This window comes from Astyanax mexicanus, chromosome 11, assembly GCF_023375975.1.
Source record: "Astyanax mexicanus isolate ESR-SI-001 chromosome 11, AstMex3_surface, whole genome shotgun sequence".
Classification (NCBI taxonomy): Eukaryota; Metazoa; Chordata; class Actinopteri; order Characiformes; family Acestrorhamphidae; genus Astyanax; species Astyanax mexicanus.
Window position 1 is genome coordinate 32,861,411 of NC_064418.1, and position 19,175 is coordinate 32,880,585.

At 39.8% G+C, this 19,175-nt stretch overlaps 1 protein-coding gene across 2 annotated transcripts in view; it reads right to left on the reverse strand.

Annotated features, from left to right (window-relative positions):
• The window catches only part of LOC103041913 (FERM, ARHGEF and pleckstrin domain-containing protein 1), a 92,396-nt gene extending 74,152 nt beyond the window's left edge, over positions 1-18,244 (reverse strand). For both annotated transcript variants that reach the window (XM_022680298.2, XM_022680297.2), the window contains exons 1-2: positions 18,009-18,244; positions 4,709-4,904 (exon numbers count right to left, since the gene is read on the reverse strand). In XM_022680298.2, the coding sequence (XP_022536019.1) occupies positions 4,709-4,879 (171 nt within the window). In that variant the 5' untranslated portion in view covers positions 4,880-4,904; positions 18,009-18,244. The remainder of the gene's footprint in view (positions 1-4,708; positions 4,905-18,008) is intronic.
• Positions 18,245-19,175: the final 931 nt, after the last annotated feature.

Below are 19,175 nucleotides of genomic sequence, written 5' to 3' on the forward strand. Positions count from 1 at the left end.
GAGTTTTAGTCAGTGCAGTAAGACGTCCGGCCAAAGAAAACTCAGCACAAGACCTTCCAACTGTCCCTAGCCATTCTCTCTCTCTCTCTCTCTCTCTCTCTACACATACTCTCCTTTTTCTTTCTCTCACACAGCTGCACTACAGTGAGAAATGCACACATTTCTCTCATTCCTTTACTCTCTCTCAACCTCTACCTCTGCACTTCATCCTGTTCTCTTTTCACTCCCTCCTTTCTTCAGCAGTGGTTGGACAAAACTGCAATATTGCAGGTTTCAAGTAAAATAAACATATGATTTCGGGCTCCACCCGGCATGAAGCTCCTGCTCCTGATTTAGCAGCCGGGTGCTCTGCACCTCCCACAAACTCTCACTGAAGAAATGAAGACATGCAGAACCACGAAGCACGCTCAGCCCCATCACGCTCGAAAGATCAGCACAAACAAAATGTACACAGGGGTGTAGAGTTACACAACACTAGGGATGCACCCAAAATTCAGCACTGAAATTGTAACAAATAACTGAAATTATTTGGCTAAAAATGGTAATAAAAATAATTTGGCTGAACTAGTGAAAAGTTTGAATACATTATACTGAAAAATGACAAATTCATTATATGTAATAATTTGTGTTCTTTGTTGGTAAGTCTGCTGGGGGGTTAAAATGTGTTTCTGCAATTGCTTTTTAATTTATGAAATTTATAAACGTGTGGCAAAATGATCAAAATCCTATAAAGAACTACAGGCTTGATATAGAGCCTTAGGCCAAATGTTTGTTTGTTTCTACCAAATATTTTCTGTTTGGTCCCTTCCCTAACAATACCTGCCTTACAAAACTTGTCATATTTTTTTTTCTTTACATATGTAATTTTACAACAATTCTATGAACTATATATACTGACATTCAAAACAAATATGTTGCACTGAAAAAATCTAATCCCATAGAATGTATGATTAAAAGGTGGGGGCTGTTACAGCGTAGCAGATAACACAACCAACTTAATTCTGCAGCCAGTATTATTTGGGTAACACTCCTGCCCAATCTTGTTGGTCTTGCTCACTAATGCTAGTCAAGCTTGGTGATGCTAGTGACGCTGGTTGACCGCCTTGACTATTTCCTTTTTTTATATAGAATGTATATTATTTTATATTTTATAGAATGTATATATTATATTTTTTATATTTATTCTATTTTATAGAATGAAGCACTTGTCTCTGACAGCCATATTTTTTGGACACAGATGGAATGTGGCTTCCAACTTTAACCCATCTGTGCAGTAAACACACCCACACACACATTAGTAAGCAAATGTACAAAGTGGTGAGCTGCCATCACTGTGGTGTCTGGGGTAAAGGCCCAACAGTGGCAGCTCGCCAAACCTGGGTATCAAACCCACAACCTTGTCACCAAGAACCTGATGCTCTTACAGTAGAATCAGGAGACCTCTGGACAACACTGAGAGGTGCATCAGCGATACAGTTTTAAATTTTTAATTTTTTCCAACTGTTTCTATTTGGCAAACTGTCATACTGAAACTGGAGCAACCTTACAAGACAAACAAGAACAACAACACATCTTACACAAAACTCACACCCTACACATTAAGCAAACCTCAACACATCTTCCAAACTAGCACTAGGCCTGTCACAAAAACATTTTTTGTAAGCGATATGCTGTTCCAGAAATTATTGCGATTTTAAGACCATTAAATGGCACTAATATAATGATAACATAAAATCATAACAAAGGAATTACACCCTTTTAAAAAGACAATAATCTTTCCATTCCTGTTCACAAACCTAATTTTGGAACTCAAAAAGTTCCCAGCTTGAACCAAAGTAGGTTATTGTCATATATAATATATATACGCATTGCGAAGTGCGGAACTGTTGATCCGCCCCACACCATAACGTGCAGCCCTGGTCTGTCCCAGCTGGCCCGCATTGGACCAGCATAAAGACTTTGCCTCAGCCTTCGAGAGAGACGCTGACGGTAAGAGGAACTCTGAGGTTACACAATCCTAAGAGACACTAAGGTTAAGCCTCTAGAGCCCCACTGGGCTGTGACCATTTTTCTTGAAGTTTGTTTTAGGTGTTGATGGAGGCCATTTTTCCTAATAAAGGTTTGTTTTGAGTTCATTCACTCCCTGTGTCTGTGTCTCTCTGTGTACTTCTGCACTACCGGGTAACACCTGCAGTCACGATATATGTAAGTGCCTTTTGTGAGTGCAAACACAATGGAGGTTATTACGATAATTAAAATGATTGAGGTCATGTCCATTTATTCAAAAGTTGAATGTTTGTTGAAAGTTGATCATGTAATTATTGTGACAGGCCTAACTACCAGCAAGTTCACTTCTCCAAAGAGAACACTTAAAGCAGTTTTACACAAACCTCATGTCAACTTCATTCCACTCAGAGCAAAACAACAGCAAATACACTAACAGACAATGTAGCACACTGTCCCCACTTGCCTCACTTACAAAAATATTTGTAATCTCAAAATCTTAAATTTTAACAAGCACAGGGGCACAGAAAATCAATAATTAATGTCAGTTTTAAGTTTTAGTAGCAGACTTTCAGACCAAAGCCACCAGCAGAACGAGGAGCTGCATATGTTAGAGCTCTGCAGCTCTGAGTCTCTGCAACAGAAATAATTATCCTTTCTTTTCATTCAGGCAAAAAACTATTTAACTTGATGTTGCATGTGGGTGCTAAGTCAACAGAAAACTACAGTCAGTTCTTTTCATTATTCTCTGGTGATGGAAACAGTATAATAACACTGTCATACCAGAAATAGGGTCAGACTTGTACTTATTACAGTAGCTTTACTTATTATTAGTACAAAAGCCTTAAAACTTTTTTTTATCACTTTCTTACTTTATTATGTGGTGTGTTCTTCTCATGCTTCTATTATCACAATGTTGATTCAATAGAAAGTTTGAAAGTTACACACTTTTAATTTAAACTACTTTAATTAAAGCAGCATTAAGTGAGAATTGGTATTTATGTTCCTGGGCTCCCCTATAGTTGTGGAGTGCAAGTCCTTTACGATTCCCTACATGGGCGGTTCTAAATATGCATTTTTGTCAAGCTGAGAGATGCACACTTCTTGCAAAAAACCTTGTGCAGCTCTAACACAGTAACAGTTTGGTGAATTTAATTATTCTGAGGCTGAAGTGGCAGTCAAAGAGATGCCACTCCACCTACTGCAAGTCAGTCTATCACAATGCTTAAACTGTTATTTTCAGTTAAAATCACTATAGCAGGGCTCCAGACTAACATGGTACCACCTTCCCAGAGATGGTAAAAAAATAGCACATGGGATAGGATTATAAAGCTCATTTGGGACACTTTCTGGACAGGGAATATGTGAAGGGTGAAACCGGTTATGAGTTTATGAGCTGGGAGCTTTCCGAATGCATAGCACAGTGTGGGTTTACAGATAAAGTCCCGCCTTTCGACATACAGTAGAGCCAATCAGCTTGCTCATGGCTGTAGAAAAATACACACACAAATGCAACAGTAATGGTAAAAAAATATATAAACATTTATTTTGGGATAAGTTTGGACGGATGCCAGAAAGCTTGGGGATGGTTTTAGGACGTTTGTGAGAAAAGTCAATGTGGAGCCCTGTACAGAACGTCGGCCATTATGCTCAAACCCCTTGTTTACATTAATATCATACAGTGCGAGTGTGTGCTGTTTTAAGCTAAATTTGTAACATACTCTAATATACAGGTTTGGATTTATTCTATTATTAATATTCAGTAGGGATACAATAAATATTCAGCAACCAAAATTATGAAAATATCAAAAAAGGACTTTTGTTGAAACGAGACAGAAAAAAAAGAATAATTTATATAAAACAATTTTTTTTTTTTTCATTTTGTGATTAAAATCACAACCACTTAAGAGTAAGGTGATTTTTGTAAAAGCAGCAATTGTGGAAAAAAAGTGACAAAATGAATGAAGAGCTATGATATAGTGCGATACAGTATTCAATACAGCAAACATGTACATTTAGGCCCAATCCCATTTCACCCCTTGGCCCTACCCTTCTTTTACTTAGCCCTACCCCTTCTTTTCGACTGTAACCTGGGTAAAATGCTCACCTTAAAAATTAGGACAACCCTTCAAGCACCTGATATGTCATCAGGAGCGCTAAAGTTCAGTAGCTTAGCTTGTGGGTAACTAGTTCATTTTAGGGCTTTATTGTATGTCTTTAGAAAGGGGGTATAGAAATCCATGGTATAGAAATTTATTATTGTTCATTGATTAATCCCTCTGTGATGGGGAGCTGAAATTAGCTTTGATTAGGTTTTATTTTACTTAATTTTTCTCTTCCACCTTAAAAGATGCAGCCCCTGCCGTCTGCAGCATTCTTTAAGGTGGACCTGTAAAGAAAGTTAGGTAGCTAGCTAGCTAGCAACTTTTTCATGCTTGTTATGAAGAATTCTGCCATAAAACATTGAAACTACAGATGAAACTATGGTAATATAGTGCTAATCGTCACTTTTAACAAAGGAAAATACTTGTTCTGCCATCTTACCAGTGATTCTCATAACCATTTGTTTGAAGTGTACCTCCGTATGAAGGGCTAACAAGCATTCACAAAACAAGGGGGTAGGGCCAAGGGGTGAAGTGGGACCTTTCCAGACAGTTTAACACGTTACTAAAATGTGCAGAAACAGAATGAAACAGTCACTTACCGAGATGTCAAATATCTCCTCCGACTCGTCCAGCATTCGGACTCTGATGGGCACGTGTCGGCCGGAGGGCATGGCGGGCGGTTTGTGGCCGGGCTCCAGCGTGCTAATGCCCAGCGTCTCCGGGGCGCCCAGCCGCTGCCCCGCTGTAGACGTGGGCTCCTGCTCCACCATGGTCTTCCTCGCTGTCTCCACAGGCCTGAAGAATGAACACAACACACACAGGTGTGACACACTCAGACTTGGCAGTACAGACGTGGTGGGAGAGGAGAGGACTTCCTGAGAAAGAGCCACTGAGTGAGAGCATTATGTCCCGCAGCAGGTCAGCACTCTACAGCAGCGTGTGAGAGAGCAAGAACACTGAACCTCCTGCTCCATAATTAAATCATACCCAGTGAATGAGAGCATGAGTGAGTGTGGACGAACGCAAAAACTGGAAGAATTCGGTCCACTGCTTCTCGTGAAGCAACGGACCGAAGCAGGACTGTGGAGTTGCACAACAAACTGGATATGAAGTGAAAAGGTAATTTGAGTCTGAAAAAAAAAGAAAAATTCGTCATACAGGCCAAAATTAGGACATATGATTTAGTATTACACCAGCTGCTTCACAGCCTTCAAACAATGCTATTCCAGTCTCCAGTCTGCAACACAGCTGCACAGTATACTGTTTGTGGGTCATTACTGCAATCTGACATCACTACACAACACGATATGCAAATAAGCTCTCCAACAAAACGCACCAGACATTCCAGATGCGTGAAAAAAAAAAAAAAGTGGCTCAAGCATTCAAATGATTGACAGGCAATCAGGTGCCTGGTAAATAAATGTGCACAGCATCTCATAGTTCTAGCTAACCACTTAAAAAGTATGGGTTTCTTTGATTGTTACCAAATTGAAAACCTCTGGAATATAATCAAGAGGAAGATGGATGATCACAAGCCATCAAACCAAACTGAACTGGTTTGGATTTTTGCACCTGGAGTGGCATAAAGTTATCCAAAAGCAGGGTGTAAGACTGGTGGAGGAGAACATGCCAAGATGCATGAAAACTCTGATTAAAAACCAGGGTTATTCCACCAAATATTGATTCCTGAACTCTTAAAACTTTATGAATATGAACTTGTTTTCTTTGCATTATTTGAGGTCTAAAAGCTCTGTTTCTTTTTTGTTATTTCAGCCATTTCTCATTTTCTGCAAATAAAATGAACAAAATTTTTATTAGGAATTTGGGAAAAATGTTGTCTGTAGTTTATAGAATAAAACAACAATGTTCATTTTACTCAAACATATAACTATAAATAGCAAAATCAGAGAAACTGATTCAGAAACTGAAGAGGTCTCTTAATTGTTTTCCAAAGACGTATATATTATAGTATGTATTATATGTTTGTACTGAGTGTTCTTGCAATCCATTCAGGCTGAGAAATCACTGTAGTTTAATGAATTAAGACTGACTAACAGAATGATGAACTGTATCTAATTATACACAGAATAGAGCCGGGCTCGAACCTCCTCGTCTCCTGCATGTAGAGAGGGTTACTAAACCACTTTGCCTTAAAGCCTTTTACAAAGTACACCCACATGACTGCTCAAAAACTCCTCTATCTTTGACCAAAACACTAATTATTTTTAATGACGAGAAAGAAATCAGAAGCCTTAACAGCTATAGGTCACAATAAACCTAAGTCAAGCATTTTAAAGAATGAAATATATGTATGTCTATGAAATGTAGGAAATATATGTAAATCTATGTATCAAATAAGTCGATTTTGTCTCTTAATATATCTGTAAACAGCAGCTTTGTTTGAGGCTACTCAGTCACAGCACTCTATAATTCCTTGTTTAAATGCTACATAGAACTACACAGCTCAGACACGGCTGAAAAAACAGGAACATGGACAAAGTTTTTCCAATCTGATGTCCAGGTAGATTACACTTTTTAAAACACAATAAATTAAATAAGTTAATAAATTAAATTAGTTAAATCAGTTTTTTTGTACTTAGCTTGAGTGCACTGACTAAGCCCAGGCTAAGGAGTAGTTTGGTTTGTGTATTCACTGTAGGGGTGGGCGATATGGCTCTAAAATAATATCACGATATTTCAGGGTATTTTTGCGATAACGATATGCTTGGCGATATAGGAAAACTAAAATAATTCATTCATTTCAGGAATATAGTATGATAGTATAACAGTATAATCATAATGTGGCAAAATAAATAATATCGCATAAAATAATATAATGCAGCAAATAATATTGCAGAATATTTAGTGCATGCATATAAACTGCAATACAATAAATACACCTAAAGCTTCAAAGTAAATAACAGACTACTTTTAAGACAGAACAGCCCTATTATCACCATATGGATTTTTAATATTTGTAATGATATTTCTGTGTCACAATATATTGTATACGATATAAAATTGCCCACCCCTAGTTCACTGTACCTCTGCCTCGCTCTGCCTCCAGTCCAGTTATGTCACATGAGCAAAGTCTGCAATAGAAGTGGGCAATATGGCAAGATTTGATCATATTATTTAGTGATACATTTCTCATCATACCAATAATGTATATTTTTAAGCATATGAAGTTTTCATTTATTGGATGAACTGGATGATGTTTAGAAGAAAAATCAATGAACTTGTTTTTGGAGAGTATCTGAATAGTAATACTCTCCAATAGTCACCACTGATGCATTTTAATTGTGAGAAATTGTGTTAGGGTGCATTTACACTGCTCTGTCGCATCAACGCACTGCCCCCCTCCAACTGGTCGCCTGTTTTATATACTGCGCTGAGGATGCGTATCAGGCAAACACCTGGTCTCTGATTGGATAGACGCATCACGTTGGACAGATTCATTTGCATAACGTTCAGCTCAGCTCAACTTTTTATCGCACTGCACCCCCCCCGCTCTCGACGCATCAGACCCATGATGCACTGCGCGACTGTGGCTGACGGAGGCGGCGCTTCCCATTGAAAACGAATGGGATACGTCGCTGTGCGTTGTCCCGACGGACCAGTGTAAATGCAGCGTTAAGCTTCCACTCTTACTGCATACTAAGTTTGTCATGCAATTTGAGTTTGCTATTATTCAAAGTGTTACCTAGCAATTTTTTTTATATGTTTATCGTAATAAGTTATACTGCAATGGCTACAGAAATGCAATTTGTTGTACATCCCTAGCTCTCCCAGTTTATTAGGGCTGTGTATTGGCAAGTTAACTTAAGATACAATATGTATCGTAATACAAGGGATTACGATTTTATATATTTCAATATTGTGTGATACTGTAAGCAAGGCACCTAGCTTTCATTTAAATTTAGCCACTTTTTAAATGCCAGTCTTTACATGTAAATAAGTCAAAATCAGTAAAGTATTGCAAAACTTTCAGCATAATATAGTAATACTTTAATACCAATATTTTCTTACCCCTACAAATTATGCAGTTTAAAAAAAAAAAAAAAAAAGTGTCCAATTCCTAACAGCCAGATCCAGAGAAAACCCATTATAACAGAGAATGAAGAGTTTTTATTCCCAGGAAAAAAAAAAAAAAAGAGTAGCCCTTAGGGACAGGCATTAAATAATGCTCTTAAATGACTACCAACACTTCTGGCTAACAGTGGCACACGTAGGACACACAGAAGACAAATGACAATAGAGTCGCCTTCATACACTGATTTCCCTAAAGGTCTCACATATTTTCAGGCCTCGCGCTTAATGAGACCTTGAAGAGGTGGGAAAATAAGCCTAGCCTTGTTCCAGTTTGCTGAAACCCAATATCCCTACTAACAACAAGCAGTGACCTCAAGCTGGGTTTCCATAGAGGTAGGTCTTTGTCTGTGAGAGTGTGTGTGTGCGAGTGTGTGTGTACGTGTGTGTGTGTGTGTGTGTGTGTGTGTGGACACACACATGAGGACCAGAAAAGGGTTTGGTAGCAGTGCTAACCCTCAGGCTTTCAGAACGGTCCATGAGAGAAGTTCAACACTCTCTCTCTCTCTCTCTCTCGGATTTGGAGTTCTGTTCCACTCTGTTTATCACACATTCCAGAACAGTGATGTCAGCACAAGGCCTCAGCAGGCCAGGGGGGCATCAGAGCCAGAGGAGGGGGCAAGAGGACTGAGAGAAACAAAAAGCCACTGAGGGAGAGAGAAAGAAAGAGAGCATAGAACTGTGACCTGAAGCCTGGGGTGTGGTGGTGTCTGGACAGGTGGGTTAACTGTGCCTTCTAAGGCATTCCCTTCTTCCCAGTATGTGGACGACCACACACCACGAACACACACAGCACTTCTCTTAAATGCACCACAAATTAACTATGTAAAGCTGGTATAAATGTATTGTGCAAGGAAAATAAATCTCATTATGACCTTGTTTCTACACCCCATTACCATTATTTTTCAGCTCTACTGAACATATAGGAGCACCTGGTCACTGCTGGACTGAAAAATATCTATCAACAGGGCAGCTGGTCAGCATCCTGTGTGCACTGATGAAAGACAAAAGACTAGAAGATGACCAATAAACCACAAACTGTGCAGCAAAAGATACAAAGCTTCTGTCTCTCCGACTCTTTTTACATCTACAAGGTAGAGCAGTGTCTAAGTTGGCGTGTCTTACCCTGCGTTCACACTGGAAAGCGACAAAGCGACAGGCGACCATTCATTTCCTATGGCAGGGCGCGATTTGTCGCCGCGACACGCGAGAGGCGACAAAGCGACAGAGCGACTCGGAGATGAATTGTTCTCAACTCTATGCAAATGAGTTATGACGCGGTGAAGCGACATTCTAACCCGATTGGCTCCTAGCTTTTCTTTGGACCAATCACAAACAAGGCGGTTCGACGTCCTCTGAATTTCTAGTTTCTTTCCCGGTTCTTTCTGTTGAACGGGGTGGACCCACATCAGTCTGTGGGAACGGCTGCGTTTCCAGCGCAGTTAAATCACAGAAACGCACAAGAGTCCAGCAAGTTTGGGAGTTATAGCTGGAGAATAAAGTGGCCAAGTGATTCCTTTTTTGTGCCTTTTTTCTTGTCGGAGGCTGGACCATGATAAACGCGGGCGTTGAGCTTGACATGCCCACAAGCGACAAACGCTGGGTGACACAAGCGACTCGTCGCATTCCAGTGTGAACGCAGGGTAAGGCTATGTTTACATTACCAGGCTGAAATGACTCAAATCTGTTTTTTTGCTCAATGTGGCTCAAATCTGATTTTTTATGGCTGTGTGAACGTGCCAAATCCGATTTTTTCAAATCAGATCTGAGCCTCTTTCATATGTGGTCCTTAATCAGATACGAATGCAATCCATGGACATGCGACATGAGTGTGAACGGTCAAATCGGAATTCATGCGTCTTTTTTTTGCGCTACATGCTTCTCTCTCATATCCACACATCTCTTGGTCCAGCTGTGCAGCTATAGCTGCAAAAACAGCAAAAGCAAACCACCTGGCCTTTTTTCACCTCCTCGACCTGAGTATGTACTTCAGATGAGCTGCTAACTTATCTATTTTCACATTTTTATACATGCATCAATGTACACATGTGAGGCGTTTCAGGGACAGATTCGTTCACATTGCACATGGATATAGGTTACTTATATTTGTAAATGTAAACAGTCAGGATAGCCAAAACTGATCTGAGCAAACAAAAAAACGGATTGGAGCAATGTGGCGCTGGTAATGTGAACATAGCCTTATTGAGCTGACTGTGTTTAAAAACTCCAGCAGCACTGCTGTGTCTGATCCACTTATACCAGCACAACACACACTAATACCTCATACACCACCACCATCTGCAGTGCTGAGAATGATGATCCACCACCCAAATATTACTATAATACCTGCTCTTGGAACAGTGGGTAGCCCTGTTGCCTCACAGCAAGGCGGCCTGATGGATAAAGCGGGTATTGATAGTGGATGGATAAAGTCTGTAATCATGCAACTACAACCACAGTGCTCCTAAATGCCCAGTGGAGCTAAAATAATGGATACAAGTGTAAAAAAAAAAAAAATGAGGTAGTCATAATGTTAGGCTTGACTCATGTATAACACAATCTAAGACTACCATGAAAATCCATGGAAAGATGAGGGAAATTAATCACATAATGGATCTAAAACTGACTTGTTAGACTAGAATGTAGCTGTTGGTGCTCGTCTTTCGACCCCTCATGAATTTAAATAAGGTGCTTTGATGTTTCATCTTCATTTGAAACGGTCTCTTCATTCCAGCACCAGCAGTATTGGCGTAGATTAGCTAGTTGCTAGGTAGCTAGCATTAATATTAACCAGCTCTATTAATGGTTTACAGCCAAGCAGTGATGGAGCACAAAGGCAGAAAACTCCACGTCACAACTAATTGCACTAATTACACATCTCATGATTGGACGAGCATGAAGTCTTTGCTCTCTGCAGTCCTGGTCAAAGCAATTAAAACCCAGCACAAAACACACATATAAAATAGGCCCTCTCCTCTCTGTACATCATATAGCACACCACCACTCTACACTCTAGTGCCTGAAGCCCACCCATCTGCTCTCATACTGGCCTGTCCTCTTCTTTGAGAGCTTCTTTAATGCATGATAATCAGCCAAGTGTGCATCCAGACTTGCCTGCTCGACCAAACGTTAGAAATGTTAGAAAACACAAGTATCCATTTAAGCTTCTTTCCAGGACATTAGCATCCAAGCAGTTTTTTTACTCGACGATGTGGATAACGAATCATTAAACAACGCATGCAATCGACAGAAAATCAGTGTTGAGAGAAAAACTGCAGTAATCCTTGTTTTTACACAATAGAAAACATGTTTAAGGTGTCCTTTAGCTAAAATCCACATTTTCTTGTTCTTTGTGAAATACAATAGGTCTAGTAACAAGGTTTACATAGGATCTCCTGTGGATTTCACATTTTACACAGACTCTAAGATTAGGTCAGTGGCTGAACTGCACTTAAAGGGCATTACTCATGTTGTAAAGGATTATATCACATTGCAAAGACTGTTACTAGTGTAAAAATGTCTTTATTTTAAAATGTTTCTAACTGTTGTCCATCTTGGAGTGCTGTTAGCAGTGATGTTATTAGAGGTGACATGTTTGCATGTATGAATATTCATGAGTTAGAGCTGAAATCCTATCGTTTTTCCCAGTCCACTCCTCCACCGGACTAAAGCAGCGTTATACCAAATCACCGGATTTTTTAAAACTTTTACAAAAACCAACTCACATGACATTTGTTTATACTAGGGCCCCAACTAGACATTTTAAAATGAATGAAGAAACGGACTGAGACGGAATGAATCCTTTAAAAGAAAATTAAATCCTAGTAACATATCAGTAAATCTGGAAGTGTGTTCAATGAAAGCAAATAAATAAATTAAGTAAAAAAAAATAAAATAAAAAAATACTTTTTAAACCAGCCCTACAAGCAGTTCCACTATCTGTTCCACTGTTGCTGCACTTGCTGTGACTGTCATGGTGCCTCTCATTCCAACAATCACTAAAGCACAATACATGACCAGAACGTTACGGCACAGTTAAAGCCTGTAAGAACACAACTACTCAATACATAATCAAAAATAAAAATCTCTGCTGAAACTGCAACCTGATTCCTTGTTGCACCATGGATGCATGGAAGACATGCCTAGAATCCAATGTTTGCTTCTTCTTCCTCTTCTTTAGTTTAGAACAACAGATGGAGTAACAATACTAAAAAACACTGAATTTAGATTTTCAGAAAGGGATTTAACCGAACTCTGGACTACACAGCATTCCAAGCTCCAAACTCACACAGTCACTTCATCCCAAGGACTATAAGAGTAGAAAGACTTTCTTTTAATGATGACTCTCCTACATGCCATGCAGTTCTAAGCTTAATCCCTGTCCAAAAAAAATCAACCCAAAATAGGTAAAATGTGCTAAGACTACTGGAACTGCCCATTAACTGGAACTCAAAGGTACTGTTGGAGTAAACATCTCTACTGTCCAATAAAGGCTTTTAACTAGTCTCTGGGTATTTTCTATGAAAACCATCACTAATAACAGCACTAGTGAGGTCAGGATGTTGGATGGTCACCACTCTACCTTACCCTCATCTCCTCCTCATTTTATCCCTAAGGTACTGGATGGAGCACCATCATTCCAGAGAACACAGTTCCACTACAACAGCTCCGTTCTCAGGGGGCTTCACACCTGTGGGTTCATATTTATCAGCTTCCATTCAAGTCCTATTTTATTGCCAATATTTCTCAACAAGTTGTGTGTCTGTGAATATTGCACATCCATTTTAGCAATGGTTGCACTGTGTATTTATTTCACACAAACAACCACCTTTTAAAGCCACTTTAACCTCAACACATTGCATGCCATCATTCTATCCACTACTGTTGGTGTGAAAACAGTATTGTACCAACAAGCTAAACAATATTTCGATGAAAAAGTAGTTTGAATTTATTAATTTTGTTTGACTCTTGGTAAAGCCTTCACGTTAAAAAAATTATGATAATTTCCTCCGACTGGTCCAGCGGACTAAGGCTTCTATGGCCACTATGATCGGAGGATCACTGGCTCAAATCCTGTTACAGAGATAGCACAATTGTCCATGCTCTCTCTGGGTGGGTAGATGGTGCTTTTACCCCACATCACTCCAAAGTAGGGGTGGGCAATATTATATCGTATACAATATATTGTGGCGCCAAAATATTGTGATATTAAAAATCCATATTGTGATAATAGGGCTGTTCTGTCTTAAAAGTAGTCTATTATTTACTGTGAAGCTTTAAGTGTATTTATTGTATAATTGTTTTAGTTTGCGTTTTTTATGCACGCAATAAATATTCTGCAATATTATTTGCTGCATTATATTATTTTATGCTATATTATTTATTTTGCCACATTATAATTATGCTGTTATACTATTATACTATATTCCTGAAATTAATTAATTATTTTTCTGTTTTCCTATATCGCCAATATCGTGATATTATTTTAGAGACATATCGCCCACTCCTACTCCAAAGGGTGATGTCTATTAGCACAAGGCGTCTGTGAGCTGATGTATCTGAGCAGAGTCGCCTTCCTCCATGTGCAATAGTTACTCATATTTCATATTTCATATTTATTGAAGGATTGGTGTTGGGGCATCACTAGTGATGGGGGAGTCCTAATGAGTGGGTTGGATAAATTGCCTTCTAAATTAGGAAGAAAATGGGATTTTAAAAAATAAATAAATAAATACATTTACAAAAAGTATAATTACCCAAGATTACCTTGCTGAAATTCCGTAAAAACACCACAGATATCAAACATTTCACGGCTGATAAACTAAGTGTAAGTGTTAGTGATAAATCATGCTCAATTTATTTGTACACTGAACTGTTCCTTTAAGCACAGTTTATCACCCGCAATCACGTAATAGAAAAAAGATGGCACAAGATGACCTTTAGCCTTCACACAATTGGCACAGACATGTTAGTACATTCTCCTGGTGATCAACCAAATTATTCACAGTGTTCCTCGGTTAAGCCCCATTAAGCATCATTAATATTCAGAGCACGACTTTGAATATTCAATTTAGCGTCTGGGTGGTGAATACCTAAACACATTACAACAACAATTAATAATCATCTCCACCTGGTCAGTTACATGCAAGCAATACAGTATGTGTGCTCGTACACACACACACACACACACACACACACACACATCCCCAAAGACTAACCCAATCAGAAGAAATATGATATCTACAGCCACTCAGTAATTCCCCTATATCCTCTGTTGGCAAAAATTAAATTGACCTGGCACATCAAACACCTTCAGTGTCAGTACTGAACAAGATCATAGATATGTATTAATTATGTATGACATTTACCGCATCACATGGATCAATCAATACCTCAAGTCAACAACCACAACAAATATAATTCAATCTGCTATTCCGCAGACGTTGCTGTTCAATCTAATCTGAAGTTCCAGGCTTGCTTACAGACATAGGAGCAAAACCCAGCCTCTTATTCAGACCCTGTGGTGTTTTGCTTAAGATTGGTCACCTCCCAAATTAAACAACTTACTGCCAGCTCCAAAAGTGTAAAAACTGGAACGTAAGGCTGGGTTTCGGTGTCACAGTCTTTCCTGCCCTCAAGCTCATAAATCAAATAGCAGAATACAGAATTTCTAACTCTTTTTTTTCTATCTTTGCTTATTTAAGCACAGCAGTGCAGTTTCCCACCATCTCTACAGAGATGTAGGCAAGCGGAAGCACTGAAGAAAAGCATATTCCTTCAAACCTAGCGTTTAACGCAGGAGTGGCTTCTAACGGCCGGAAAAACTGTGACCCCACCACTGTCCCAGCTGGCTTTGATGTTGTTTACAGAAAGAATTCCACATAAGAATGTGAGAGAGAGAGAGAGAGAGAGAGAGAGAGAGAGAGAGAGAGACAGAGAGAGACAGACAGACAGACAGAGGCAGAGAGACAGACACAGAGCAAGAGATTGGAAACTGTATTAGAACAGTAGACCCTCTGTTCAAGCTCTGCACAAGCAGACCAAGTTAAATCACTCGCCCGCTCTCTCTCACCTCTCTCACTCCCTAACCCCCTCACCCACTGATGAATTGAATCCATGTTTGGGTGCTGGCCTGGGTGCGGCACAACTGCTATTTGATCCAACAGACTGGAAGCCAAACAAGCATGAAGATAATGCGAGTAGAATAGCTTGTGTACAGCTATTCTCCTTGTTGAGGTCGCAAAATGAAATAAATCAAAAAAAGGAAAAAAAAAAAAAAAAAAAAAAAAACAGGCCTCACTAAAGCTGTACTAAAAGCCAAGGCCAAAACCACAAGAGCAACGTGGCGGTTTACAGATGTAACTACAGATGTTCTACCACTGCAGCTTTCAGTGTCAGTAACATGTAATACAGTAATAAAGGATAAATCTGTCCGGAGAGAGGGAGAGGGCGGAGGTGAGCCGCTGCCAGCTCCGCTGCTCTTCTACGGCTACTGCAGGAAACGGAAAACATTTGCATTAAATTATTAACTGGGCCCCAATGGAAACCATGGCTATTGAGCTTATCTCTGGCTGTTACCACTCAAAACAGCAGCTAGTGGAGGAAAAAACAATCCAGACGATGCACAGATGTTGAGATAGCCTGTGCTAATGTGCTTTACAATGACTAATACACAGGACTTGGAGGACCAGGAAAATTGTGTTAGTCAGTGGATGCTGTTTAAATTTTACTGGTTTTGTTATGTTGTTAAATTACGTTGTGCATTTGAATGAAAAAATATAATATAATATAATATAATATAATAATTTACCTCAATGACTGAAGCCCCGCCCACACCAGCTCCTACCTGCTAACTGACAAATGGAAGAATCAGAGTGCACTCTGCAAATGTTTGAGCTCAGCTCTGTTAAACTTTTCTTAAAATCTGATTAAATATTATTGACAATGACACCATTTATCAAACCTCTGTTTTCAGTAAAATTAACAGCAAAAGATTTTTCATGTATAGTACAAAGTCCTCATGATCACAGTCTTAACATCAGAGTTGTCTGATTAGGCTGTGTTTAAAGTTAAACTGGTTTGGTTTCAAACACACACACACAAACAAACACACATTTTTACTGAAACAACAGCTGGCAGGTTCAGCTTTTACTGTTGAATGGGTCTCCACTCATTCATTTCTTATGAATCAATCACATACAAAACACATACAACACCCTTTTTGGATAATAACTATGAAACTGTCTGTCCCTGCTGAAAAGAAAAAAAAAAGAGTATGTCCATCTCAAGCTGGATGACTAGCTTAGGTCTTGACTAGCATAGGTTTTGGTGGGTTTAGCTGGTTGACAAGCATTATGAACCTGCTAAGGCTAGACAACCTGTATTACAACCTGTAGATTGTAGCTTGACCAGTATTCTGTAGCTTGACCAGCATCCAGCAAGACTAAGTCGGATGACCAGTGACCAAGCTATTTAACCAGTATGTCCAGCTCGGCCAGGTGATATTGTTGAACAACTTTGGTCTTGAACAACTAGAATTTGCTTGAGTTTGATGGTTTAACTGGTCAACAAGCATCATTATTAATCTGATCAAGCTAGACAAACAGTATGAAGAAGCTTGTCCATGCAAGCTGACCAACAAGACTAAGCTGGTTGACTAGAAAATAGACCAAGTATGTCCAGTTCAAGCTGAATCAGATGATCGACCAATCGGATACGTATCGATTTAGGACCACATATAAAAGTGACTCAAATCTGATTTGGCATATTCACACAGCCATGAAAAATTCAGATCTGGGCCACATTGAGCAAAAAAATAGATTTGTACATAGTGTTGTCCTTAGACAACAAACTACTTTTATGATCATTACACTGCCCTATAAGTGTTTTTATATGTAAAGAAGTATATTTTCAAAGATTAAATTGGGCAGTTTTGTTTTTAATTAGCATTACCTCCTAAACAGGTATTTTTTTATTTGTTGATTCAGGGCAACAATATGCAGTTAGATCACAAGGGGATTATGCTGAAACAGTGGTACTGATTTTTAATCTTAAGGATATTTAAATACCATGCTATGATATATATGATAAAAAGAGAAATGATTTTAAATATCGTTTCTCAGGTATCGGCATCGAAGTGTATGTATCGGTATCAGATCAGCCCTACTGATGTATCCCATGGTTACAGCCATTCAGTACTTAAACGTAGCGTAGCGTTGCTATGTGCTATTTAAGATTGAGATTAATTTAACGGTAAGCTTTACAATAACCCTGTTCTTTCTGTCTTTATTTTATGGGAGTAGGTTAGTTATACTGACACCCCGAGTTCCCAACACAAGACAGGCACTTCAGGTAACGATACGACCCATTCCACCACAAAAAGCTCCAGCCGTGCAGGTAAACACACTCATCCCCTGACCTGTATTTAAACACACACGCAGAGAAGACTCCCTGCCGAGGCGCTGGACGTCGAAAGTAATGACATTAGAGCAAAAGCCTCCGGCTAGGCTACTCCAAATGTCCGCCTTCACAAGGAATCCATCGCAATGCTCAGGGCAGACGTGGCTAGCTGTTAGCTAGCTTCTGTCGCACAGGTAAGGAAAAGCCCAACTGACACGGTAACTGACGGGCCGTGGATACGGAGACTATCTTCACAATGTCACAGCAATTTCAGCTCAAATACCCCTCACTCCGAGTATCTCTCCGCCAGGTTCTCCCCTAATCTCCCTCAAACAACTTCCAGATAGCCTGCAACACCGCCTCTGTGTAAGATAAGGAACGGCACATATAATAACCCAGCCAGCTACTTACCCTGATTATAAAACGCGGCGTCCGCGGACCAGATTTCCCCCTTAAAAAAGGAGCTGTGAATGAATCCCCGTCTCTGGGCCTGATCTCCAACACTGCCCGCCCCGAACCCGCTCACACACGGAGGACTGTTCCGGAGAGAAGCGTCTTGGCGGTCGCCATGTCGGCCGGCTGCCCGTGGAGACGGATTACGCTGGAGAGAGAGAAAGATCCACAGTTGGCTCGGTCACCGAACAATAAAGCACTCAGACTGCCTCCAGCCACTGGAGCTGGCATTACAACCGCCTCACTACAGCCCAGGGTGAGCAAACACCGCCACCTAACGACCCAGCACCGAAACAACCCCTCAACACACGAGGATACTTACACACCCACCTACGGGCTCCTTCATTCATTCATTAATTTATTCCGTTTTTCACTCATTGACTTGCCATTTCACTCACTCATTCATTTACCCACACACCCACCTACAGGCTCACTCATTAATTAATTAATTCATTCATTCATTTATTCCCTTTTCACTCATTGACTCGCCATTTCACTCACTCATTCATTCACTCACACACCTACCTACATGCTCACTCATTCATTCCCTTTCTCACTCACTCACACACCCAACTACAGGCTCATTCATACATTTTTTTCATTTCTCATTTACTCACATACCCAACTACAGGCTCACTCATTCATTTATTCACTTTCTCACTTACTCACACACCCAACTACAGGCTCACTCATTCATTCCCTTTCTCACTCACTCACACACCCACCTACAGGCTCACTCATTTATTCCCTTTCTCACTTACTCACACACCCAACTACAGGCTCACTCATTCATTTATTCACTTTCTCACTCACTCACACACCCAACTACAGGCTCACTCATTCATTTATTCACTTTCTCACTCACTCACACCCAACTACAGGCTCACTCATTCATTTATTCACTTTCTCACTCACTCACACACCCAACTACATGCTCACTCATTCATTTATTCACTTTCTCACTCACTCACACACCCAACTATAGGCTCACTCATTCATTTATTCACTTTCTCATTTACTCACACACCCAACTACAGGCTCACTCATTCATTTATTTACTTTCTCACTCACACACCCACCTACAGGCTCACTCATTCATTTATTCATTTTCTCACTTACTCACAC